The sequence below is a fragment of the Barbus barbus genome, assembly GCF_936440315.1.
Source record: "Barbus barbus genome assembly, chromosome: 16".
NCBI lineage: Eukaryota > Metazoa > Chordata > Actinopteri > Cypriniformes > Cyprinidae > Barbus > Barbus barbus.
In genome coordinates, this window is record NC_136744.1 from 16355118 (window position 1) to 16382159 (window position 27042).

Here is a 27042-nt window from a genome sequence, read left to right on the forward strand (position 1 = left end):
TTTGTATTACTGTGTAATATTTTGGTTTTTGGTTCTGGAAATCAAATGATTAGCTTTATTAGAGCCTGACTCATTCTAGGAGTAGAGTTGCTTTAATTGTTGCAAAAAATGGACATGATTTTCTGTGCAATTGTAGAAAATCTTTCATCAGACATGTTGTAAATGATGACTCGATAAAATCACATTTGTAAATTCATCTTTAAGTCAGATGTTTGAATTTTCCATTGCTTTGTATCAAATTTTTTTGTATAGTGTGTTCAGACAAAGCTGAAATCATTCAAAAATACACTGATCTTATTTTGCCAATATGGCATCCTAAATTGTTGTTCCATTATTTTCACTGTTATTTGGTATTAAAAAAGGAAAAAGGCAGGCTAACGATAATAATAATAATTAACAACAACTACACAATGTTTTGTACAGTAGGTGAAATGTTTTGAGCTGTAGTTTATCCTTTGCTTAAACATGTATTTGTTTATCAGTACAAAAATAAACAAACACTTTTGGGTCAGTTTAATTTTTACTTCATTTTAAACATTTCTTTCAAATATTTTACATATTAAATATTAATTTATAAATTAATTTTAAATAATTATAATAATAAACATATATATAACATAGATATAAAAATAAAACACCTTCGAAGAGTAAATATAGGGAGAAAAGTGTTACTTTAATATTACTTTTAATCTTTTAATCTTAGAGTATATATTTAGAGGAAGAGTTTGCAAAGGATTGCAAAAACATAACTCAGTTTTTAAAAATGTTCAAAAATCATGTTTTTTTTGTCCTGCTTTTCATTTAATATCAATCAAACTGCAGTTGGGTTGTTTTGATTTGATTAATAACAAAAAAAATACAGCTAATTAACACAGTAAAACATGATAACACAATTAAAAACATGATTTATGAAAATTAATAAAAACGGAATGATCTGTTTTTGCCATTTCCATTTCATTCCATTCCATTCAGTCATTTAGCAGATGCTTTTATCCAAAGCGACTTACAAATGAGGACAATGGAAGCAATCAAAACCAACAAAAGAGCAATGATATTCAAGTGCTATGACTAGTCTCAGTTAGCCTAACACAGTACATGTAGCAAGGTTGTTGTTTTTTTTAATTATATAATAAATAAAAAGAAAGCAGATAGAATTGGAAAAGAATAGAGCAAGCTAAGTGTTGGAGGGCCCTTTTTTGCTTTTTGTTAATTGTATAATAAATAAAAAGAAAACAAATAGAATACAAAAAGTATAAAAAGAATAGAGAAGCTAGTGTGACGTTAGTGTTTAGTGTTTTATAGCACTGTTAAGCAGTTAGTAAATGAATAGAGTGCAAGTAAAGAATAGAATTAGAATAGAGAGTGCTAGAGTTAGAGGGTCAAATAAAGGCGGAAGAGATGTGTTTTAGCCGATTCTTGAAGATGGCTAAGGATTCTATTTATTTATGATGATAATATTTATGATGGAATCTTAATATCAGAATTATTTTAATGAATAGAAAGCTGAAAAGCACAGCATTTATTTGAAACAAAAATCCTTTGTAACATTACAAAAGTCTTTACTGTCACTTTTGATTAATTAATGCATCCTTTATGAATCTGTAAAAAAACTGACCTCAAACTTTTTAACAATAATATAATTATGTACATGTATGAAATGTGTACAAATGTGTATAAGACACTCACCAGCAGTGAAGTTATATCCAGTCACAGTAGAAACCATAGAGGTCTTAACAGTGCTAGCTAATAAACTCTTCATATATATGCTATATATTATATTTGATATAGGCTAATCTTTGAGTAACACTTTTATTTATATCCTACAATGTAATCTACAGAAAAAAACATATATAACGATAAGCACACATTTTCCTCAATTTTGCATCAGATTTGCTATAAAAGTTTTTAAACCCAGGTCCAGATTAACACATTTCAATGAAGGCCTCTGTGTCCCAAGATAAGACAGCACCAAACAAATGACAGTTCAGTGAAGGTAGCCTATAAATAATGTTTAAAGGACTGAATGATGTGACGGTTGAATTGCGTGTCCCACTTTATAAGAGGAAAAAAATTAGATTCACTTATTATTTAAATAACCAAATATTCAAATCATTCAATTTTGGTTTGCCTCATATTTTAAATCAACAAAAGGTCCAGTATTCAGAGTTTAAGATCACCAGGGGAAAGAAGACAACGTCTATTTTAAGACAGAGTGGCTCAAACTTGACTAGGGCAGTCCTCATTTAGAGAGGAGATTAAACTCGTTGCTGTCCAATGGCTGTGTATAACGTGTCTTTTCAGTGCTAATGAGGCGTGAACAGCCAGTGCTCGACAAAAACCATGTAGGCTACATGAAGCTAGAAACACCCATCTTAATCAGTTTAGCCTCAGCTGTCATTATAACTAATCATCCTGTCATGATCATTATCAACTAATCTCAGTCAAAGACACTTCCTTGCATTTTGTTACTAATAGCCTATAGGCCGCTTAAGGTCAAGACATTGTTCATTTTATTTTCAACAAAAATCCTTTATCGTGCAACCATATTAAATCTCGCAAATATTAACATTTGAATGAGAAACAATCCCCATGGTGCTTGAATAGGATACATGTCTCATGTTTCCTTGCCATTTATAAACTCCCGAGGTGCCACAGGGGGTGCTAGGGGATCTTGGAAAATGTTAGCGTCTCAAACGAAACAAACAAACAAAAAAAAATTAACAATGCAGCTATTTTTATATCTCCCCAACTTGCAAAATAAACGCATCTTTAAATAACAGTCTTTGTCTTTATATGCAGATATTTTAAATGAATATTTTTTAGTGATTCACAAATAAATAACAATTTTAATTCAAAATGTAACATTTATCTTATTATATATATTTCTTATATTCCAGTGCTGAGTAAAATATTTTAGGCTACACATACAGAATAAACAGACACTGTTATCTAAATATAAAGTACATATTTTCAGATAATATGGTTTTCGATCTAGTACAATGACAAATAAAAGCCAATCATTTAATTCTGGTAATAATTTATTTACCATTTCTGTGCATCTTTATTATGAAGTTATTGATCTCTGTTTTTCAGCACGTCTTTAACAATGTGACGCAAATTCACATTATGTCTGTATTATCAATAGCACTGTTCTAGAATCTCTAGCTTGTGGCTCAGTTTCCTTAATGGCAGGATTGTGTTTTTAATGGATCTGTGAACAAAAGACGAGCCCCTCCTTCCGCTTTGCTCTCTTTTAGAGGATTCAACAGGAAAGGTATAAATACAGGTGGAGACTATCCTCAGCCAAAAGCTGCACTTCAGCACTTCCTGTTAAATCCACCTCTCCGTTCACCACAATGCAACACCTCAATAACCGGGCAGAGAATCAGCTGGGCAGCACAGTGGCGTGCGAGATGGAAAACCTTGGGAAAGGAGGCTGGGTGAATCAGGCCTACAGTGGCTCTCCTGCACCCATCAGACGCCCCGGCCCCATCAGCACCGTCTACAACCCTCAGCCCATGTTCCACAGCTCTTTGGAGAACATGAACCAGCTGAATCTGCCTAACCCTTATCTGGCTGAGGATAAAGTGCGGACAAACCCCTCAGAGGAGAAGAAGTCTAGATGCTGCTCTTTTCTCTTGAGAGCTGTCAAAGGTGAGGGAAGGTCCATGCATTATCACTTTTTATTATTTATTTTATTATAGTAAATAATACTTTAAATAATATTTTATTATTATTACGTTGTTGTTATTATTTCTGATTACTGTAATACTGTATTTCATTGTTTAAATTTTTTTTCCCTGCACAAATTACAAATGTCTGAGTGTTCCTTTTATTGCGTTAATAATTTCACAAGTGAAATCTTTTTTAATATAAAGTTGTAATATTTAAACATTTCTAATGACAATTAAATTATTTCTATATCATTACTTAAATTTAACAACAAATAAATAAATATATTTTAAAAAGTGTTTGTTTTGGTTTGGTAGGACTGTGGGGAACAGCTCTAAGAAAGGACACAAAGGAGAATCCAGAGCTCAATGTCAAAGCAAATCTCAAAGAACTGCTGATCTACATTGTTTTCCTGGTGGATTTGTGCCTGTGTAAGTATCATGTTGATTGTATGATACATTTATAGTCCTGCTGTCCCTGTCTGAATATTTATGAATGTTATCTGTTGCACAAACACCTGTTTGAAGTTTGAAACCACTATGTGGATTACTGATAGTGGATAAATATAGATCTGTGAATATTAAGATCAGATAGATCCAGTATATCCATTAAAACATTAGCATGTATAAATGTATAATTGTTATAGTGTCATTAGCCTGCTCTTTTGTCTTTTTGATTGTACTGTATGTGATCCCATGGCTTTCATTTATATTGCGCTTCATTATGATCCAGAGATGTGTATCAGCCTAAGTGCTTGTTATAAAATGTCCCCTGTGTTAAAACACCGCATTGTTCAATGGAAAATTAGGCCTGAAAGGAACACAAGCGGGACCCTGCTGATAAGAGCTCAGGTCAGGCAATTGCGGCTTTGTCTGTGCTGGAGTCACATTGTTCAAGGGGGCTATTTGTGTACTCAAACAAATAACCCTCTGCAGCTTTCATGACGTGAGCACTGCTAATGGATCAAACTTGAATGAATTAATGTCCTTTATCTGTGTGGTGCTGAATGGTGTAGCACGTCTGTGCAAAGCTCAATAAGTGATGTGATTGTTGACTGACTGTAATCCTGTTCTCGTGCAGTGACCTATGGCATGACCAGCAGCACCACCTACTATTACACGAAAGCTATGACCGATCTCTTTGTAAACTCACCGGGTGACAGTGGAATCAGCTTTTCCTCCATTGGCACCATGAATGATGTCTGGACAGTGAGTTTTACCTGCTTGTCCTGTTCAGACGTGAATGAAAATTAGGATTTTAAAGTATATTTATCTAATTATCTAAGTATTAAATAAATTTAATAATACATTTTTCCTGGTGATTTTTTTAAGTGCAATTTATTCCAACACAAATTCCACATTTTAGATGTTGCTAATATTGTTTATGATATTTTTATGTAATTAATATTTATGTAATTCATTGATAATTCATATTTAATGTTTTAAATATACTTGTTTTAAGTATCAACTACTTTTAATAATACATTTTTGTCTTTGCCTGGACATATTGGCTAATTTTTATGGTCATTACTAAAATTAAATCCATAAAAAAATGCCTTATTTGTTAATAAAATAAACATTAACAAAAAAAAAACACTTTTAATTCAGCTAGTTGCATTTCTGATTTTAATTTAGTTTGATTATGTATATATAAACTCCAAAAAAAACACAACAAAATTAAAACGGTTTCAAAATATTGATAAAAACTATGATAATAGCTATGATAATTTAATTTTGTTGTGTGTTTTGTTTTAGTAGTGGCTTTAAAAAACAATATGGCAAAATAACTTTTATGTTTTGGGTGTTGCTGATATTTATTATATAATACTATAAAAATGTAAACTATTTTAATGTTTTGTTTTATTTATATAATATTTGTGTAGTTTTTCGCATGTTATTTAGTATTAAAAACATTATCATAATGCTTTTCTATTCATGGGACAGATCCAGTACTGAATCACAGTCCCTCTGACTATAATTTTTGATAATCTTTGCAGTACATGGAGGGCCCGTTACTTGACAGCTTGTACTGGACAAAGTGGTATAACGATGAACCTCTTCCGAATGGAAATCAATCCTTCATTTACTACGAGAACATGTTGTTAGGAGTCCCTCGCATTCGACAGCTCAAAGTGAAGAACAACTCCTGCAAGGTGCATAAAGACTTCCAGCAGGAGGTCGTGGAGTGTTTTGATGTGTACAGCGACAAGAAAGAGGATGACAGCGTGTTTGGACAGATCAACGGAACAGCGTGGGTGACACTTATGATTAACAACAGTCATATTTCTCTCTTCAGGGGTTGAAATGTGTTTATTTATTAAATATAATCTCATTATTCCTCAGATGGCAGTACCACTCAGAAAATGAGATCAAAGGGTCGAATCACTGGGGGTTACTGACCACATACAGCGGAGCAGGATATTATCAAGACCTGGCAAAGACCAAAGAAGAGAGCGGTGCTATCCTGACGGACCTCAAAGACAACCTGTGGCTCGATCGTGGAACTCGGGTTCTTTTCATTGACTTCACTGCATACAATGCCAACATCAATCTCTTCTGCGTTATAAGGTACTTGACCTAAATCAACATGTTTTGCTCTTGTTCTGCATGTACAAATTATATATTTGCACTGGCTTGCTAGGTTAGTCAGTTATATTAATAATTACTTTTTTACATTTGTTATTTAACATAAACTGTCCTTTTCAATGTACAGGTGCATCTAAAAAAATTAAATATTTTTTTTACTGTAACATTTCAAAAAGTGAAACTTTCATACATTCTAGATTCATTACATGTAAACATGTAAAACATTTCAAAAGTTTTTTGTTTTAATTTTGACGATTAGAGCTTACAGCTTCAAAAATCAAGTATCTCAAGATATTATAATATTTACATTTGAGCTTCATTAAATGATCATCCATACAGTATAAATTCAGGGTATCTCTTGTTCTTTGAAACCACAATAATGGGGAAGACAGCTGACTTGCTAATGATCCAGAAGACAATCATTGACACCCTCCACAAATAAGAAGCTCTCCCAAGTGTTTGAATCAGCTTTGCTTGACAGTATTCTCAAGCTTGCGGTCATCACTGTTGCTTGTACACCTTTTCCTACCCAATTTCTTCCTTCCAGTCAACTTTGCATTTAATATGCTTTGATACAGCACTCTGTGAACAGCCACTCCTTTCAGTAATGACCTTCTGTGACTTACCCTCTTTGTGGAGGGTGTCAGTGATTGTCTTCTGGACCATTGCCAATTCAGTAGTCTTCCCCATTATTGTGGTTTCAAAGAACAAGAGATACCCTGAATTGGACTGAATTGGAGTGGACTGAAGCTGGAGCCAGTGCATCAAGAGTCACCACGCTCAGACATCTTCAGGAAAAGGGCTACCAAGCCACGTCTGAAACAGAAACAGTTTCAGAAGCATCTTACCTGGGCTAAGGAGAAAAAGAACTGGACTGTTTCTCAGTGGTCCAAAGTCCTCTTTTCAGATAAAAGTACATTTTGCATTTAATTTGGAAATCAAGGTCTGGAGTCTGGAGGAAGACTGGAGAGGCACAGAATCCAAGCTGCTTGAAGTCCAGTGTGAAGTTTCTGAAGTCAGTGATGATTTGGGGTGCCGTGACGTCTGCTGGTGTTGGTCCATTGTGTTTTATCAAGTCCAAAGTCAATGGAGCCGTCTACCAGGGGATTTTGGAGCACTTTATGCTTCCATCTGCTGGCAATCTTTATGGAGATGCTGATTTGCTTTTCCAGCAGGTCTTTAGCACCTGCCACCAGTGCCAAAACCACTTCCAAGTAGTTTGCTGACCATGATATTACTGTGCTTGATTGGCCAGCCAACATGCCTGACCTGAACCCCATATGGAATCTATGGGATATTTTCAAGAGAAAGATGAGAAACAGTCAATCCAACAATACAGACGAGCTGAAGGCTCAATAGTGCCTCAGCAGAGCCACAGGCTGATCGCTTCCATGCCACACCTCACTGATGCTGGAGTTTGTGCTAAAGGAGCCCCGACCAACTATTGAGTGCATAAATGAACATACTTTAAAGAACTTGAACTTTTCTGTTTTGCAAATCCTTTTTTTGATTGATCATAGGAAATATTCTAATATTTTGAGATACTGGATTTTTTACTTTCATGAGCTGTAAGCTCGAATCATCAAGAATATATGAAATCTAGAATATATGAAAGTTTCACTTTTTGAAATGTTACAATAAAAAAATTAACTTTTTCACGATATTCTAATTTTTTGAGATGCACCTGTACAAGGCAGACCAAAAATCATTGTTTTCTGATAACCTAGGATTATTTAATTTAATTTGTTTTTATATTTATATATTTATTATAATTTAAATAAACCAATAAATATGAAATGCATAAAATAAAATATTAAAATGACATAAATTAGTAATCTGATGTACTTTCATATTTTATTGCATTACATTAAAAAAAATGAAAAATATTTTCTTCTTCGTTCAGATTAGTGGTTGAATTTCCAGCTACTGGTGGAGCAATTCCATCCTACCAGATCCGTACTGTAAAGCTGATTCGTTACGTCACCACGTGGGATTTCTTTATCATCGGCTGCGAGATCTTGTTCTGCATCTTCATACTCTATTACATTGTGGAGGAGGTTCTGAAATTCCGAATCCACAAACTGTCCCATTTCAACAGCATCTGGAACATACTAGATATAGTGGTCATACTGGTAGGAAGAAAACAGATCATATCAGTATCAAATAGTCTGGTCATAATAATCAACAAGTCATCATATGATTTGGTAAACATTATTTGACAAAAGCAGACACTAACAGTAACTATGTGCTTTTTTAACAGCTTGCTGTGGTGGCAATAGTCTTCAGTGCATTTCGAACCATCAAAGTGGATGAGTTACTTGGAAACCTTCTAGAACAACCTGACATCTATGCTGATTTTGAGTTTTTGGCATTTTGGCAAACCCAGTACAACAACATGAATGCAGTAAATTTATTTTTTGCTTGGATTAAGGTAATCATATATACATAACCTAAGGTGAAGTTTCAAATATATAACTAAAGTAGTGCTGTCGAACGATTAATCGCGATCAATCGCATTCAGAATAAAAGTTTTTGTTTACATAATATATGTGTGTGTACTGTGTATATTTATTATGTTTCTATAAATACATAATCACACTCCTATAGTATATATTTTGAAAATATTTACATGTATTTATATAATTTATATTAATTATATTAATATATTTAATATACTAATATAATTTGTTTTCTTAAATATATACATGCATGTGTGTGTATTTAATTATACGTAATAAATATACACAGTAAACACACATGTATTATGTAAACAAAATATTAAAATATTATTTTGGATGCGATTAATCGTTTGATAGCATTAAACTAAAGTGACCCATTTTGATATGTTGATGGCTTCAATATTTGCAGATCTTCAAGTACATCAGTTTCAATAAGACGATGACCCAGCTTACATCTACCCTGGCTCGCTGTGCATTAGACATCTTCGGATTCGCCATTATGTTCTTCATTGTGTTCTTTGCATATGCTCAGCTGGGTTACCTGCTCTTTGGAATGGAAGTTGAAACATTCAGCACATTTAACAAGTGCATGTAAGGATGAAATATAAAACAATTTTTTTAATGATTTTTTTTGTTTATTAGGTCAATCAGAATCTTTTATTTCTCATCTCTGCAGTTTCACACAATTTCGAATCATCCTCGGAGATTTCGATTATGATGCCATAGACAGGGCAAACAGAGTACTTGGACCAATATACTTTTTCTCCTATGTGTTCTTTGTCTTCTTTGTGTTACTGGTAAGTTCTTTATGTGCATGTGATGAAGTAAATGTTTGTTCTAAATCATAAGTGCCTGTTTATCAGTTAACCTGATAAATTGAATTGAATTGAACAGAACATGTTTCTGGCCATCATCAATGACACATACTCTGAGGTGAAGTCAGAACTCGCTTCTCAGAAAGATGAGTTCCAGATTGCAGATCTCATCAAACAGGTGAGTCATCCCAGTGCATGAAGTTTATACGTCTATAAATCTATTAAATTTATGTTTGGAAAGTTGTGTAACCAAAACATAAACCAACACTGTTGTGATTTGATTGTTTAAATGCATGTGGAAAATGATGCTTTAATTGCAGAGTTATGAGAAAACCTTCATGAAACTGAAACTTAAAAAGGAAAAGATCTCTGATGTTCAGAAAGCCCTGGATTCAGGTTCAAGTGAGATGCAGTTTAAAGATTTCAGGGATGCTTTGAAAGAGTAAGTCTCGGGTGAAACACTAAAACACGTTCTCGTACAGTAGCAACAACGGTGTAGAAGAACTCATGTATTCTGGTTGTGTGTCCCACATTTCAGAATGGGTCATGCTGACCATGAGATCTCAGCCGCTTTCTCCAGATTTGACCAAGATGGGAACCAGACTTTGGACAAGCAGGAGCAAGAGAGAATGAAACAAGAGCTGGAGGAAAAAAGGGTGTGTTTGGTTTTTCAGTTGGGCTGTTTTGGCAAGTTCATGTTCCTTCATTGTGACATTAATCTAATATGGAGTCAGTATTTTTGATATTCATTATTCATCATTTTTTTATTAGGACGCACTCAGTGAAGAGCTTCGTAATCTTGGCAACAGTGTTGAATCGGCAGAGGACCGCAGAGAGACCGTTCCTCCAGAGGTCTTTCAGAGGTTTGTGTTCAGAATCATTGGCTTTCTCAACCATTTCCAAGGTTGTTTTTTTATGAATGTATATTTTATTCCAGTTTATGAACAGTTCCAAAACTGTTCATGTTTAATTTGCATGACTTTAGATGTACATATATTTCATAAAAGTTGTAAGTGCATTTCTGACTTGATGTCTTCTGGTTATTTTTGCCTTTCCATTCCAGGCTGGTTCACAAAGTTGCTCAGCTTGAAAATGCTGTGATCGCTATATTGTCCAAACTGGATGTTATCATGGAAAAAATGAGACTTCAAACATTCAACACAGACAACAAAGACATGGATAGACAGATGACTAGAGATGATGTGAGTTTTTAGATCTATAAAAGTTATGACACTATTAATTTACAAATAAACAACAATGTTTTTAGAGTTAAATACATTAATCATACATATGTCATAAAAAAATAAAGCCATGCTGCTGTATTGTGATAGGAATCAAGACCGGCTTCAGGAGGGAATATTCAGGTAAACCTGGAAAGAGCCTTAGCTCAGGGACCAGCATGGTCATTAGCTGGCCCAATGGGGAATATGAGGAATCGTTTGTATCCAGATGTCGGAAGGCCAGTCGTAACTGAAAATAGTAGTTCTGCACGTCACTGATTCATCAAAACCTGAGTTTCAAACTGACTAATAATTGGCTTCATTTAAGCCTGGTCTGTGGATAAACAGACTCAGACTGTTACCGTAGAGAGGAAGATATTACTGTAGAATAGACGTAGTACTCTGTTACCAGTGGCACAGAAATATATCTGTTCTCCATACTGACTGTTTAACATGTGCAGTTACTGTGGCATTTAGGAGGGAATGCGAGGTGATATGATTGACAGTCTGATTATCTTCCAGTTTAAAGCTTGATTAATGTTAAGCAATGTAAAATACATTCCCTCGAGTTTCAACTGTCAGGCTAATGATAAATATTTTTCGGACTTTCCTTCCTATTTAATTAATTTTCACGACTACTATTAGTTCTTATGAAACAAATTCTCCTGTTATCTCATGGCTAACAGATTCTTTCCAATCATACAGTATGGAAACTTTGCTGAGAGCTAAATTTAGTGGGAATAGAGTCACTGTTACATTTGGCATATTGTTATGAAAAGTCATCAGTGCAATGTGTATTACAGTCTTTGGAAAGTTAATATATACTTTTAAAGATGGTTTCCTTAATCTCTTTCTTTACTTTGATCTGAACCTCTTGTAAATGTATTTTATAATGTGAAGCATATCAGTGGATACACAAACTAGTATAGTTTATACATTAATCTTGGAACAATATTGCTTGTATATTTTAAAAGATATTTATATTTATGAAATATTTATCTCTTTCTTCTTTCCTAAATGATATTGATTATAAGCAAATAAATAACTGAAATGGCAAAACAAATGGTTGTTACTTTGTTGAAACAAGACCATAATTCAGTTTAGAAAAAAAGAGAAGAAAATGTTTCTTGTCCAATGGTTCATTTATTGAGACTCATTTAGACTAAAAAGAAAACTCGAAATGCTAAATTGTATTCAAACATTTCTGCCTTTTACATTCAATGCTTTGAGCAACCTCAATATTATGATTTGAAACATGCAATTCCTTAATATATCCACAAAAAAAAAAAAAAAAAAAAAATCAAATTCTTTTTTTCTGGCTACTCAAAAATGGCACACATTTGTTAAAACAGCAAAGGGACAAATTTACAGTAGGCTCTAAAATAAATCATACAGCGCTCTATGAGGGTCTCCAAGTGTTCAACTGAAATGTGTGACTGAGCAAAAATTAAGGCTTGCTTGTAAATGTCAGTCCCACATGTAACGTTTGTCTAACATACGCTGCATTAGTTCTGCAAAAGTCCGTCAAGTGGAGCGCATGCTTTGAAACCCTTTTTCCAGGCCAAGATATCAAAAGATATTTACAGGTATGGCCATTATGACCCTTTCTCCATTGTGAACTAGAGAGATTTCACTGTCTGTAAATTGGAGTAAAAAGATACATTATACACACAGTATCAAAGAATCGGAGGAGAACGGGGAGCTAATGTGGATTAAATATACACCACTGCACATAGAAATTCATTTACACGTCAACATTTACAAGACACAGGTCCAACGAACCCCCAAAAAGTGCCTTAACTTACATTTGTTTGCCAAGTCAGAATACAGAATGAAAGTTTTTTTGTTGCTGTTTTTGTACAAAATTCAAAGTCCAAATGCATGATCAGCCATTTAGGAAGAGAAAAAACTAAAAGAAAATACTTAGCTCCAAAAACCATTTACACCCCGGGCTTTCTGCAATGTACCTGTGAAGTTCCTGAAGCTGGGATTTAAGGGAAAATCAGCAGTTTTCCTCAAGATATGCAGTAAAAAAGGGTGGGAGACAAGAGATACAATAAATCTTCTCCAATTCCACTAAAACAGGAACAAATCTTGTGAATGAATTCAGATTTCCATTGAAGGCGCTCATCTCAATTGCCTCTTTAAACTAAATTTGAATCTTTACAATAAAGCAATTACTGCTTCAGATCCAAAGCTTGTAGGGAAAAAGATGATGTGCACCTATTAGTCTTTAGCAACCCTCCCTATGAGAGCAGGACCTAAAGAAGAGAGAGCCAGGGTCAAATCACTGTGTCTGGTATCCAGCCATGCCAAAGTTAGCCTGGTTCATCACTGGGCCAGGCTGAGCCTGAGAGGGTTGCGTCCCAAAACCTCCCACCCAGGCCGGGGACTGTGATTGTCTGGAACAACAAAAAGTGGGTGTAAACATACCCACAAGTTCTGCATAGGTACAACATGATACATTACACATACAGAAATACATGAAAACTCACTCTACACCAAATCCTTGCTGATTCCATGTTTGCCCGTACATTCCATAGGACGGCACTTGCCAGCTGTTCGTCATGTACTGACCGTATTGTTGAGGATTGCCGTACATTTGATTCCAGTGTCCCCACTGACCGTACTCCATCTGTGAATGCAACACCAAGAACTTGAGCTTAACTTGTGTGTGTAGGTGAAAAACACACACTGGCCTGATTTAAACAATGTCTGTATGGGAAGGATTTAATAACACATTAAAATGAGATTGTGGTAATTATAAAGCAAATTCACAAGAATTACCGGCTGGACATTTTTGGCCATATCAGGTGACTCTTTGCCCCAGTAGCACTTCACAACATGACCTTCAATGGTGGTACCATTCACTGAGACGATAGCATGAGCAGCACTTTCATGAGAGGAGAACCTGAGAGAAAATGATGCTGGTGTATGAAGAAAAGTGAACAACACAGCAATCCTATTGTTTACAAAAAAAATCAGAAGGACCGACTTTGTCACCATGTGGCTAATTAAACCTAAACAGAAACTAGAAACATTTCTTATTATTAACGGTGTAAAAAAACGTTGTGCTGCTTAATATTTTTTAAAGAAACATACTTTTTTCAGGGTCCCTGAATAGAAAGGTCAAAAGAACAGCATTTACTTAAAATATAAATCTTTTGTAACACTGTACATGTCTGATCAATTAAATGTGTCTTCGCTCTGTAACAAGACAAGGAGGTTGAAATTCTTTTTGCATCATTTTATGCTGCCCCCTGTTGAGTAAACAGTGAAATATTAAGCTGACATTTGGCCTTTTCGATTTTACATTTTACATTACTAACATTTTTACTATTATTATGTACAAATGGTATCATCATCAAGTCATCAGCCACTCTGCTCTCTAGACATCAGCCCTTACTAGAAACCATTAATGTCTTGCAATATGGTACTTCCACAACATTTCACATTACACATAGACTGTGGATAAACTGTCTAAATATAAGAAAACTAAAAACAGGAATAGCTGAATGATACCTGATAAAAGAATAACCCTTCTCTGGAAAAACTCTGATCTCCATTATCTGCCCGAAAGGAGAAAACGTCTGTCGCATAAGGTGTTCTGTTTGAAGAGAACAGTATAAGTCACATGACAATGCACTAAGAGTGAGCATGCATACTCATACTCAGGATGGGAAAGTAAAAGAGTAAGTGAAGACACACCTGTGAGACCTGACTGAATGCCACCACAGTACACCGTGCAGTTCTGAGGACTCGATTGGTTCACCACCTCATCAAATCTCAGCTGCTTGGAGCTGTCTGAAATTTTTCCAATTCAGTCATGTTAATTTAGCTCAACTCTAAAGGCGGTAAGCAAATAAAAGACAGAGTGGATCAAAATCTGGCTTACTGTCTTGCACACTCTTGGGGGCTGGAGGTTTCCGAGTTGCCCAGTTAGTCCGGATTTGCCGTCCACCAAGCCACTGACCCCCCATGTGTACTATGGCATTCTCAGCATCCTAGAAAAGAAGAAACGACAGATTTAACAAACAAATGTAAACTTAAAGCAAAACAAAAATGTAATCTTGCAGCAACACTTCTATTCTTTCATTAGTTCCTCTGTATAATTAGGAACTACCCACATAAAAGTCCTAGTTTGCATTTAATTACTACTACTAAACTGACTAAAATCTTACACTCAAACAGAAAACAACTCTAACAGTCTGACTCATTCCACTAGGTTGAATATCTGTAATACTACAGCTATAATATGAAATGTAGTAAACAGAAATAGAATAACCTTCACTCTGTGTTCCTGTACTGGAGCCTTACCAGTTTGTTATAGAAGGACACAAATCCATACCCCTTTGATTTCCCTGTTGTCATATCCTTCACCACTCGTGCATCCCTGCAAGAAAAATGTAACGACGGAAAAGTCAGCCCGCTGACGGCTTGCTAGAGGATCTCAAAAAGAAAGGAACCACACACACACTGTACTGTACTGTACTGAGAGACACTGTTATAATATCCTAAATTACTCTAAAAAATCTTTACACTAACAACTTCTGCATAATATTCTCTCGATTACTGGTACTTTAAAAAAATATATGAAATAAAAAACAAGTACAAAGTCATGCAACCTACACTACTGCATGTATATTTAAAAGCTCCTGCAAAGATTTCAACTTTTCCTGTGACACAACATAATGATCCAATCTTCATCTTAATCACTAGTACTTAATCTCTCATATCATCAATGTCATTACCATGCATTCCTAACTTCAACAGCTGTTTCTAATTCTACTCAAGAGTACATAGAAATATCAAAAGAGAAAAAGGAATTAAACGGCATACATGGCCTGTTAACAGATTTCTTTATTTTTCCTGGTCAATTCTTTACCACCAATATGGAGTTTGGGAAGCTGCAAATTTCGAGAAATTAACATTTTCAGAAATTTAGGAGAATCAAACTATCAACACAACTAGGAAAACCATCATAAAACAAATTTTACAAGCAAATATTCAAGAATGATCTGAGATTTGTTAAAAGTCTACACTACATCAGCTTTAATAGGAAAATACTGCAGTATACAAATATGAAAAGCAAAGAGTAAATAGAAAAAAATCTACATCTGAGTTCCCAGAGTGCACAGTTCCTTGCTGTTAGCCTTCAAGCTCCTGTCCAATGAGCATTTCTGTAAAATAACCAGAGCTCTATTAACTGACACTCAGAGCTAAAGGAGACTCTGAAAATTTTGCAGAGTAGCAATGTATCATGTTTTTTTGTGTTGAGAACTAAAATTTTTACTTTTTAGGTAAATCAAAACTACTTACCAATTTCGGAAAAGCAGTGGAGATTAGTGATGAAATTTTTTTAAAGTGCACTTTACAACAGATCAATCCGGAGACACAATATTGACTATACTACCTTGTGCTTGCTGATAATTCCCATTATGGGACTATTAAAATCATCGATGCAATTAACCCTCTGGTGCTCCTTATTTGGGAGTCACACTTGTGGTCTTCACGGTCCAAAGTGAAATTACTTTTCAATTATGGCAGTATTTCATGTTCAAATACAGACAATGCATTTAAAATCCAATTTTTTAAGACAGATTAGTGTAATCTGGTGGGAGTAAAATAAGAAAAACATCTGCAATTCCATGGTTTAGCCCATAGATTCCCATATAGCTCTATATAAAAGGCCTATAAATTCTCTAATTGTTTTTAAACAATTACTTTTTTTATTAAGTTGTGGGTTTGGATATACATTTAGACATTTTCAAAGACAACTTTTTTTAAAGGTTTAGATTTTTGGGGGGGTTTGAAATGTTGATTTAAAGCGTCGGTTTTTGAATTATTATTACTGCAGTCAAACCTGAACACAGAGAAAGCATTTTGTTACACAAAACATTAAAATTCAATCAAAATGTAACAAAAATGAACAGGAATGTTTATCAGAGCTTATTCTTTCTGGGTCTGATCTGATTTCATCCTCTTATTTCAGTTTTCTGACTCGTTATGGCTATATGGTTATAGCCATACCAATTCATTTGAATGTGTATAATTGTGTATGAATACGTGCGTGTCTCCACTTTTTTACTGCATTGTAGTTGAATTATTGCTTTTATTTTACATATTTGCTGTGTTACAGTCACACCAGTTCATAGGTGTGTGTGCGTACGCGCGTGTGTGGGAATGGATGTGTTGGTTTTGCACTCTTGATGTTTTAGAGTTTCACCCTGTTATTGCTTTGTACTTTTTTCTGCATTGTGGTAGATTTGTATATTGTACACACAAAAATTTGCTGAATTTTTGTGTTTTTGTCAATTTCCCATTCATTTCCTATGATCGGTCATTTTTGACCAAAGACCGCAAGTATGATTTACGACCACTTAGCCTGCTTGAATCAAGCCCTCAATTTTTTTGTGTTCACATTCCAAATGCCATAAAAGCCACCAAGTTTTGTACCATTCTGATGAAGCTATGATTTTTAAAAATTCAAGGCAGAATTTTTTTCTGTCAAAAATGACCGAAGAGCACCAGAGGGTTAAATATTAAATTTAAAGCAAAATTATGGTCTCTAAAACACATCCTATTCTCAACTGCTGTGACAAACCTGTAGACTTGTAAGTGTTTTATATAAAGGTTTCATTACTGACAGAAATGTGACAAAATATGCTAATCCCAGCACAAATGACAAATGTAAAGTAAATGTTTATCTTTTGAATCAATTTCTTAGCAAATATGTTAAGAACTACCAACAACAAAAATACTTTTAAAATAAATAAAATCTTTAAAACGGTTTCCATGGTTTTAAGAAAACAGGGGTTAAAAAATAATATATTGAGATCATCTGGCTCAAAGTAAGCACATACCACCACTTGACATTATTCAGACAAAATACATTCCACTTAAGGGTGTGACTTCTGGGAACTTACGAGATTTTCCCAAAGGGTGCAAATGCAGCTCTGATGTCATCGGTTGTGATCTCAGGACTCAAATCTCCCACAAAAACATGAAAGTGATCTGCAGAAGAATGACATGTAACACATGTAACTACATTTAAGAAAATCTAACCTAAAAAAACAACCACTATATACATAATACAAAAGAACTTACTGGATGTGTCTTTCTTCTGACTGCTAGGAGTGGTCGCCCAATTTACCTTGACTTCCTGTTAATAAAATACACTACTTGAAGGCACTATCTTTGGAAACATGATATTCTGGGTGCAATGCTTCACAATAAACCTCAAACCACACTCATCTTGTTATACTTGTCTAATGAAACAATGCCACAAGATATACCTTCCCCAAAATCTTCCTTCCATTCATGGCGGCCAAAGCAGCTGCGGCGTCTCTGTGTTCAAAGAACTCCACAAAGCAATACGGATCATTGCTAGTATGCTGCAAAACAGAAAATCCAATAGAGTTCACCTTCCTGCTGCTATCGGATTGCTGAGAAGAAAAGCCAGGAAAATATATTATTGCAAAGTCATGGGTATTGTGTGGAAGACTGTTTAATATTTTAAGGAAATGTAAGAAATCACGATATGTCTATTCTAGGATCATTTTAAAAGCAAATTTATTCCAAATATAAATGCTAATGCAGAGTTTGACAGGCATTTCCACACAAACCCATTTACACTGAACAACTAAAGAATATTTCAGGGAACATTTGAAAAAGTGTAATTTGTGATGGATGTTTACCTCTGTTATCATTTTACAACTTTTACATGGCCCAATCTGAGTAAACAACTGAAGGACCAAGTTCTCTGTTACATCTCTTGAAAGATTCCCCACGTAGCTGAAAATGCAGATAAAACATATTAAAAAATATATAAATGGTAATAACAGATTGCCCACATAATATCACATAAGATTATTTAGCATTTTAATCAGATCATCTACTTAAGATGTTTTCCAAAAAGCTATATATATATATATATATATATATATATATATATATATATATATATATATATATATATATGAGCCAGGCATAGATCTGACAGCCCCTTTATGACCAAATGACCTCAGGAGGACGGGAACACACATTACCCACAATACTAAACTACTGAAGCTATGTCTGACAGTTACACAAAGAGTAATTTCACGAGACATTTTTATCCTACATTGTAGTACCAAACACAAAATGCATACTTCTAGAAACGACAGCAGGCCTTAGATTAGATAACAGGCCTTTACTAAAACAGCAGACAATGCTATTCTCGTTCAAACACATTGACACTAAATATGATAGTTTATTGGTGTACATATTAAACCCATACACCATCACTTATTAAATACAATTCCAATTTAACTATGCTCATTATATTTGCCTTGCATTTAATTGTTTCGATGAATAAGTTAGCCGGTTTGACTAATTAGCCGCTAGCTTAGCTTAAGCATGCTAACGTTACGGCTACAAATGTTTTCCACAATCGTCGGAAAACGATTAAAGTTTTTCGATCTTTCTGCAGTAAGGAAGGTGAAATAATGACTGACCGAAACTCTACCTATTATAAGCAGTGATTACTAACAGCATATGATGTCAAAAACGCTGGTAGGACATTGTTTTTGGAGCTAGCAGTTAGTTAGAAGTGTGTCAGTAGTGCAGTAAGTTAGATTGAGCGGTTATTCACGGAGCATTGACAGGGTTTGTGTTTTCAGCTACTTACAGGGTTTTGGGGTGGCTCTCGTCTTCCATTCTTGAATGCCGGAAGGAGTGCTAACAAAACTTGTTTTCAGTATCTCAGATGTGGTTTATTTTTAGGATGAACAATACTGGACTGGTGTTACTTTCAATCTTGAGTAGAAAATGGCGGAACCCGGGTAGTCAGGAAGACAGCCACTGCGCATGCGCAGAAGCTGCCGGTTTTGGAGGGCGATGGATCTGACAGGAAAGGGGAGTTTGACAAAATCACCGTGTTTGTGTAAATGCAGGTGTGAATAATAGATCATGTATCAAAGGTATCTTACTTGATTATGTGATTTTGCAGGTTATGTATTTATTTGCATGCTTTCATTCAGCCTATATATTTTTTTAGTTAGAGCTTCATTGTATGTCTGAAGTCTTTGCTAAATAGTATACTATACTATACTTTGGTAAATAGTATAGTACATACTGTATTGGCAGGGCACGCAGATGTATTAGTGATCATTAGTGTACTGATTACACTGCAGAAATGTTGTTCAGAAATGAACATGTAATTTTCCCCATGTGTATTGTGATAGAAAATTAAAATTGTTGCAATGTTTTGTTAATATTCAAGGATATGTGTGTGCGCACATCTGCTAAATTGTTTTATTTTTAGTATTTAAAAATTATTATTATATTTTTACATATAGAAATATACAGGAATTTTACTTCCCACGATTAGCAGATTTTTAACAATGTCACAAACCTGGTTTCAGTCCCAAAAATGTTTTGTATTAATAATTTTAATTATTTCATTGTATTAAAAATTACAGATTACTGTATTTTATATAGTATATATATAGATACAACCCAGGGCTTATGCTGCCTCCCAAATAATTTCAGATTGTAGAAGCAAATGGATACAAGAGTAGGCTATAGAATGACGGAGATCACACAGGTTTCCCTTGAAATGTATCAATACCGTCTGTCTTTACGTTAAAAGAGCAACAAGTGTGCTCGGTCTATTAAACCGGAGGGGGAGGCGATTAAAGTATCAGAGAGGATCTGTGTCTGGACGGTCAAGGGGTAATTAATAATTTTTGGTCACACACGTGGGCGTCAGAGTGAACCCTCCGCTAGAACTTTCTCGGTCTACAGAGGGACCTCAGAGGGACCTTTGCATCTTCGAGAAACCCGTCCCCGTTTACAGTACGTCATCAAACAGACCCTTTAAAGCGGCTGTAGCGGCTGTAATGGCACAATATTCGGGAGCGAAGCAATATCAGAGTATGAAAACACTGTCTCCAGTCGAAACGATGGCAACTAACGACCCTCTGCCACCTGGGTGGGAGATCAAAATTGACCCGCAGACAGGTTGGCCGTTTTTTGTGAATCACAACAATCGCACAACGACGTGGAATGATCCGAGGCATGACACGAAAAAGGTAAGATGGGTCTTGATTGTGCTTTTGGAAGTTGCGCGGTCAAACGCGAGCGTTTTTCAGGCGATTTTACAAATGCAGATCAACATATGATGTGTGTTTTATAGACTAGTTTGGGCAATTGTGGCAATTTAGAGAATGTTTCATCGAAAAAGACAGTTTTGTTGAGTGCGTAGGCTACGATCCCACTCAGTAGCCTACATCCACATCGTACTTGATCAGGCACGGACTGTCTAGGGTAGAGGAGCCACGCACTTGATATTCGCCGAAGCTCGCGCGTGAATCGCAGTCACCTCTGTGGAAATAGCGCTTCGCGTGCATTTGAACGGCCTGACGGCATATAAACGGGCGAAATATATTAGTGTGATGATCTCAGCTGAAGTGATTAGTGTGTGACGCACTGCAGTCATATGTGAGAGTGTTAAAACGACTCCACAATGTTTATTTAAAGCCTCGAGAACTACGCACACTGCGCTTGTTCTCCACATCCCTGGAGCCGCACAGCACTAACGCGTCCGCGTCCCTCAAAGTTTCCCTTACATGGGATTTCAGAAAGATCCACCCACTCACCGATTCTGTCATTCCCAATGAATGGGCTTGAAAGTTACAAACTGGAAGTGTCAAACTGTTCTCCGCACATCAGGTTCTGGGAGTCAAAAATGTGGGATGGGGGGGGGCACGGGAGCTTGCCAGTTGGCATCTTTCATTAGCTAGATCAACGCTTGTCCGAAGTTAGTGTCACCAAGAATCTGCTGGAAAGACACAGCTGCCAGGAGATAAACTGAGCGCTACTCTTGGCGTCTGTGTCCAAAAAAGCAGAGGGCATGAGGTCATATGCTAACCAGTCGCTATTCTCTCTGTTTAGCATCTTGAATTTTTAGTAAAACTACATCATTATTTCATAACATTGTAAACCTTAATCATCCATATTTGACCTTTATCAGGCCCAGGACTTCTAGAGAAATTTATCAGATGTGTTGCATTTTAAGCTTGGCCTATACACTATATAACATGCTTATAATGCCATATGAATGTGCTTGTATATTTATACCTTCACAAGACATTATATTTTAATTTGGGAAACACAATGAAACGTATAGCTGAACTTTATCTTCTTAACTTTAGCATTTAATATAAGTTTATCTTACATTAGCGACATTTCAGTGGAATTTCCTGAGCAAAATATTCCATTGTCAACTGTCAGTAGTGTAGTGATGAATGAAGCTGTCGCTTTCATACCAAGCAGCGTTCTGTTGGTCAACACAATGATCATGTGACCAAACGGATCATGAGCAAAATCTGCATGGGGAGCTTTTTTGCCATAGTTTCATGAGATTCCCATTGAAATGACTGGATTTCGCTTGCGAAGTTTTCGCTGAGCCGACATTAGATGTGACCATCTCTTCATTCAAGAATAATTGCCTCCCTGTTGAATACCCCTGTCTTAAATTATGTCGCTGCTCTGCTGTTTCAACATCAGAATAGGTGTTTCGAGATGATTTGTCAGGGATTTTATCTCTTTTGATGTTTGTTGTGTCTGTGCAACTCTGATTTGCATTGATGAGTAAGGAAGGCCCTCCCCCTCACAAAGAGTATTTTAAGACACCGTGTCAACAGCACAGGAACCCATTGAAAAATGCTACATAGAGTGAGTCATGGCATTAGAATCGACAGCATACAGGGTATATCCTGTAAGCCAATGCCATTGCTTAACAGTTGCTGGGCACAGTGAGTTTTTACCCACTCATGTTTCATGTTTGTTCCCGGACTGCCTCGTCATTGAGAGATAGCGGACTGACCTTTGCCTGTCAAACAGATGAGGAGAGAAAATGCGAGACACGTTCAAATTAAGTTTTACATTTATGCATTCAATTGAAGCAGTGACTGAATCCCCTAGCATGTTGGTTGGATGCTTGCAATAACGTATACATAATAACATTTTACATTAGGCAGATTTACAACGGGTGGAATTTGCTTATAACTGAGTGTGACTAGTCGTAAAAGCCTACAACTTGACAGTGATGTGACGCTAATAGGAAAAATGTAGCAGGTGTAAAATACTGTTAATCATCACAAAATGTCAAATAGAGTATCTGTCTAATAGAGGAGTGACTTTTAGTTAAAAAAGTATATCATCATAACTGATAATACTAAGATAATACAGGAGTTCGAATTTTAGACATTGTGCTTGTTAGTAATGCTCCATTTAACTCCTTATTGTCAGAGTTTAACTCCCAAAAGTTTGTCCCCATTGTGGCTGACTGTGATGTATGCTATTACTTCCTTTTACAGTTCAGATGATTAATCATGAGAATGATGATCTAGCTTCTGATTTTATGGGATTATTTTACAAAAACTTGGCTTGTTTTTAATATTTTTGGCCATAGCTTATTCATTGGTGCAAGTCGAAACATTTAGTTTATGCAGTCTGTAATGCTATTGTTGATAATTGGAGCTTTTTCAATAACCCAGCCAACCACATGCTTTAGTTATTTGCCTTCTCCTGCAAAACAATTTAGCATATAGCTACTACATACTTCAGCAAAGCCAGATGGAAGAGCCTCATCAGAAGTGATGTTGTTGATCAGACTTATGATGCAGAACATTTTGTCTTATCATTACTTGAGGATACAACTGTTCTATTATAAATATAAATAATGAGATCATTTTAAATAGACCTTTCAACCATCCTTTTTTTTCTTTTCCTTTTTTCAGATTTTTTCAAATGGCCCCTCTATGTCTCCTGAGTCTCCTCAGGACATGCACAAATCCTTTATTCAAGAGATGAGGAAACCAATGCTACGCCAGGGGTACATCCCCATCCCAGTCTCCCATGAAAACATTGAACCCAGGCTGCAGCAGTATCCGAGTTTCTCCTACATCCACCCAGCAGTGCAGCAAAGTTTGAGAACAGATGGACGTACGCCTTCCCCGACCCCAGCATCCCACTGTCGGCCTAGATCTCCAGTGCAGGCCCCATCGGAAGCATGTTTGTCTTGCTCGCCTGCTTCGCACGGGCTTGAGGTAAGACCATTAGAAATCCGATATCTCTATTAGAGATGAAAGTCTCTGTCAGGCTATGGATTCATTGTGAAAGAATTGCATGAATTCATGTACTTTGCTTCTAGAGGTTTTATTTATAAGTTTTACCTGGGCTATGTGTTTTCAAGGTTTAAAAAATGTATTTTATTAGGTTGCTGAAAAATGATGGCTGCTAAACGTTGTGATATAAACACATTATTGCTGAATCATATGTTCTGCCTGTATTTACTGTGGCATTTCATGTTGGTTTGTCGAACCTTGCCCACATTTAAAATTTTCAAAATAAGTTTATTTAATAGTGTTTTATTTTGCATTTTTTAATTTATTTATATATATATATATATATATATACACGTACACACACACAAATAAATAAAAAACAAAAAAAATATATATTTGATCAAAAATGCAGTAAAAACAGAAATATTGTGCAATATTTTTCTTTATCTAAAGTGACTTACAAAAGAGGAGCAAAGCAACTCGTCAAAGAGCCAACAATAGTAATACTTGAAATACATTTTTTTTTATATCTTTACTGTCATTTTTGATAAACGTATTGCTTGCTTGCTGAATAAATGTATTTATTTAAAAAATCTTATCCCAAACCTTTGAATGCTAGTATATACAATTCTGTCTATTTCCAAAATCAAACTGTATTTTTTATTTGCATCAGGTTCATCAACCACAGGGCACACACCAACAAATGAGTGGCCTTCAACAGCTCCGATCCAGCAATACAGGTCTCCGGGCGGGCTACATCCCCATTCCGGTGATCCATGAGGGTGTAGGGGGAGCCTCACAATCCCAGCCTAGCCAAAGTTCTCATCCCATGCGAGAAAAAATGCCAATCTACCGTGAACAAATGCCCATTCAGATCCAACAGAATCGAGCTGCCAGTCCCATTTCGGTCCCCTTACTGGCTCAGTCACCAGTCATGTCTCAGATCATGGGAGAGAGACCCCAGGTACGTGTCTTATTTATTAGTATTTATTAATAGGTACTGATTTACTTAACCTCAACCATTAATGCTTATTTATGTAACATTTAGTGTTAGCATTACTAAAGTGTTCAGAATTATTGTATGAAATTAAACTAAAGAAAATATGTTACCATTGCCAGGTCCAGCAACACATTGGTCATGCAGCAATATCACCTAAAGCTGTACAACCAGTTGAAGAATTTGTCAGAGCGCCTGCATTTGAGATTCCCATTCAAAGAGTTAATGATGTTCCTCAGCAAATACATCATCAGCCAGTACAACCACAACAACAACAACCTACACAAGCACCTCAGCCAAAAGCACAACCTGTACCGCAGTCACCACAGGTATCAGAGACATCCAATATTACCATACAATTTCCTCCTGCACCAGAACCCCAGGAAACCACTGCCCCTCAAACACCTCAAGAGGTCCTACCCCCACAAGTCCAGCCTGAGGAGACTCCAGAGCAAGATCTCAGCCACCCAGGACTGATCAAAGTGCAGCAGATATTGGAACGTGTGGAGAAACTGGCACAAGATGTGAAAAGTTTCGATGGGAAAAAGAATGATAAAAGATGCATGATGCTGGAAGAGATGTTGACCAAAGAACTTCTGGCTCTTGACTCGGTAGACCCTGAAGGTCGCCCAGATGTGCGTCAGGCTCGGAGGGATGGCGTCCGCAGAGTTCAAACCATTCTAGATGAACTGGAGGTGTTTGGAGAGCCGATGGAAGGGATGGCTGGTGACACATACCCTGAGGCGAAAGGAGAGCGGAGTATGATTGACCAGGCAAACACAGAGAAAGTCAAGGAGATTTCATAATTGCACAAAGAAGGCCCAAATTTGAGAAGAACACTAATCAAATCCCCATTCTTGTTTTTACTTGCGCAATTATTATTAGTTGCATGCATGAATAATTGAAGTTTTCTGTTGGAAATGATCTAACGTGATTTGTTTACTGAGTGCAATCATGTGTGCTGTTATGTGATGCTGCTGTTGTCGAATCTCACCATGCCAGTGTCTTGTAGCAAAAGACATACTGGTGACAAGTTATATTCAAAAACACATGAAATGAGGCCTTGAACCAGAAGAAAGTATTTTAACGTTCATCTTTTGTACCATGTTGAATGAATGAATGATAAAATGTTTTTGAATATTCCTTAAGAAGTTGTTAATGAAGTAGTAGGATGTCATAGTCAAAACTTGTGTGGGCTGCAAAAAAATATAAAGGCATTCATATATATATATATATATAATTAATGCCTTTTTAAATATAAAAATATAACCATTTGAACATCATGCAGGAGAATAATTCATTGTTGAAAGTGAGCTTTGCTGACAGAATTCCCTATGATGGTTTGAATGCTTGACAGTATTACTATTTGTTGAATGACAGTGATGCAAATGATGATATATTTTTATTCTATTTTTCTGTGCCAAAATAAACATTTCCAGCATTAAGAATGTTCAAATGGTGAATCTAAAAAAACTCACTGAATATACAGTGTATAGTCGCCTTATGATTAAGGGGCTGGTTTGTTAAAGCAGCCAGGGTCAGTCCAAAGTTAGGGTGATCTATGAACTCGAAAGGTACCAAAATCATCCCATTTTATTAACATTGTGCCCTTGAGGAAGGAAACTTAAACACTTGCTCTAAGGGACTAGAAATTAGTGTACCAAAAATGACTTTGTATAATGTGTCAGCTTAATTCAGTTTAAAACAAAGTGCTATGTCTCACATGACTGTTGTGAGACTTTTTTTATATTAATGACCTGTTACTGACTCTGATATCGTACTAATACTGCGAACAAAACTGGTTTCTAAGTCTGTTTTGTGAAATCGTATGCAATGTTCAGTGTTCACAGCTTGGTTATTTGCAGTTTGTTAAAATGTCGACATGATATGGTGACAAGCATGACTGCAAATACAATATAATAAAGCACTTTGCTTACATGAAGTTGCATACTTTTTTTTTTAAATGTACAAACTTTATGAAGAAAAACTACTAATAACTACTGCTTGGACCATCCAATGTCTTTATAAGACATTATTCTACAGTGTATACAGTATTAAGACTTTGTCAGCATAAAAAATAAGAATAATTTAAAATCATCTGTTTTTAAGAATTATAATAAAAAACAATATTTACAAACAAATGATACATTCCCAGTTACAAGAAAGAGGTATAGCTACATGT

The 27042-nt window shown here is 35.7% G+C and overlaps 3 protein-coding genes across 5 annotated transcripts; 2 read left to right on the forward strand and 1 right to left on the reverse strand.

Moving 5' to 3' along the window:
* Window positions 1-3356: 3356 nt before the first annotated feature.
* LOC306882232 (polycystin-2-like protein 1) lies at window positions 3357-11030 on the forward strand (the record flags this gene model as incomplete). The annotated part of the gene is made up of 15 exons (XM_079436733.1): window positions 3357-3654; window positions 3990-4103; window positions 4753-4880; window positions 5669-5922; window positions 6015-6239; window positions 8161-8389; window positions 8518-8688; window positions 9126-9307; window positions 9393-9513; window positions 9611-9709; window positions 9852-9973; window positions 10070-10187; window positions 10303-10394; window positions 10595-10733; window positions 10863-11030. The coding sequence occupies 15 exons, from the start codon at window positions 3357-3359 to the stop codon at window positions 11028-11030; spliced, it is 2460 nt and encodes an 819-aa protein (XP_079292859.1).
* Window positions 11031-11877: 847 nt separating this feature from the next.
* On the reverse strand, window positions 11878-19579 carry LOC306882240 (nucleolysin TIAR-like). Of its 3 annotated transcripts, XM_079436742.1 has the most exons (12): window positions 19420-19579; window positions 18449-18545; window positions 18047-18196; window positions 17859-17913; window positions 17678-17765; window positions 15069-15144; window positions 14647-14755; window positions 14460-14555; window positions 14274-14358; window positions 13539-13662; window positions 13247-13386; window positions 11878-13153 (listed from the first exon to the last, which is right to left on the reverse strand). In XM_079436742.1, the coding sequence occupies exons 1-12, from the start codon at window positions 19446-19448 to the stop codon at window positions 13039-13041; spliced, it is 1164 nt and encodes a 387-aa protein (XP_079292868.1). In that variant the 5' UTR covers window positions 19449-19579; the 3' UTR covers window positions 11878-13038. The 3 variants fall into 3 exon arrangements, with proteins under 3 accessions (XP_079292868.1, XP_079292869.1, XP_079292870.1); XM_079436743.1 differs by lacking the exons at window positions 17678-17765; window positions 17859-17913; window positions 18047-18196; window positions 18449-18545; window positions 19420-19579 and adding exons at window positions 15591-15658; window positions 15867-16007; XM_079436744.1 differs by lacking the exons at window positions 17678-17765; window positions 17859-17913; window positions 18047-18196; window positions 18449-18545; window positions 19420-19579 and adding an exon at window positions 15867-17648.
* A 1047-nt stretch (window positions 19580-20626) lies between these two features.
* On the forward strand, window positions 20627-26797 carry LOC306882238 (BAG family molecular chaperone regulator 3-like). Its single transcript, XM_079436740.1, has 4 exons — window positions 20627-20824; window positions 23537-23845; window positions 24537-24827; window positions 24983-26797. The coding sequence occupies exons 1-4, from the start codon at window positions 20633-20635 to the stop codon at window positions 25664-25666; spliced, it is 1476 nt and encodes a 491-aa protein (XP_079292866.1). The 5' UTR covers window positions 20627-20632; the 3' UTR covers window positions 25667-26797.
* The last annotated feature ends 245 nt before the right edge of the window (window positions 26798-27042 follow it).

What these genes read in the sequence shown, in the direction of transcription:
- LOC306882240 (XM_079436742.1), bottom strand. Translation starts at nt 19,448, where the DNA reads ATGGAAGACGAGAGCCACCCCAAAACCCT. An exon ending in AAGGGTTATTCTTTTATCAG is followed by an intron (nt 13,663 to 14,273) that starts GTATCATTCAGC and finishes ATTTTCTCTCAG; the next exon opens with GTTCTCCTCTCATGAAAGTG. An exon ending in CAGCAAGGATTTGGTGTAGA is followed by an intron (nt 13,154 to 13,246) that starts GTGAGTTTTCAT and finishes TTGTTGTTCCAG; the next exon opens with ACAATCACAGTCCCCGGCCT.
- LOC306882238 (XM_079436740.1), top strand. Translation starts at nt 20,633, where the DNA reads ATGGCACAATATTCGGGAGCGAAGCAATATCAGAGTATGAAAACACTG. An exon ending in CGAGGCATGACACGAAAAAG is followed by an intron (nt 20,825 to 23,536) that starts GTAAGATGGGTC and finishes TCCTTTTTTCAG; the next exon opens with ATTTTTTCAAATGGCCCCTC. An exon ending in CTGCTTCGCACGGGCTTGAG is followed by an intron (nt 23,846 to 24,536) that starts GTAAGACCATTA and finishes TATTTGCATCAG; the next exon opens with GTTCATCAACCACAGGGCAC.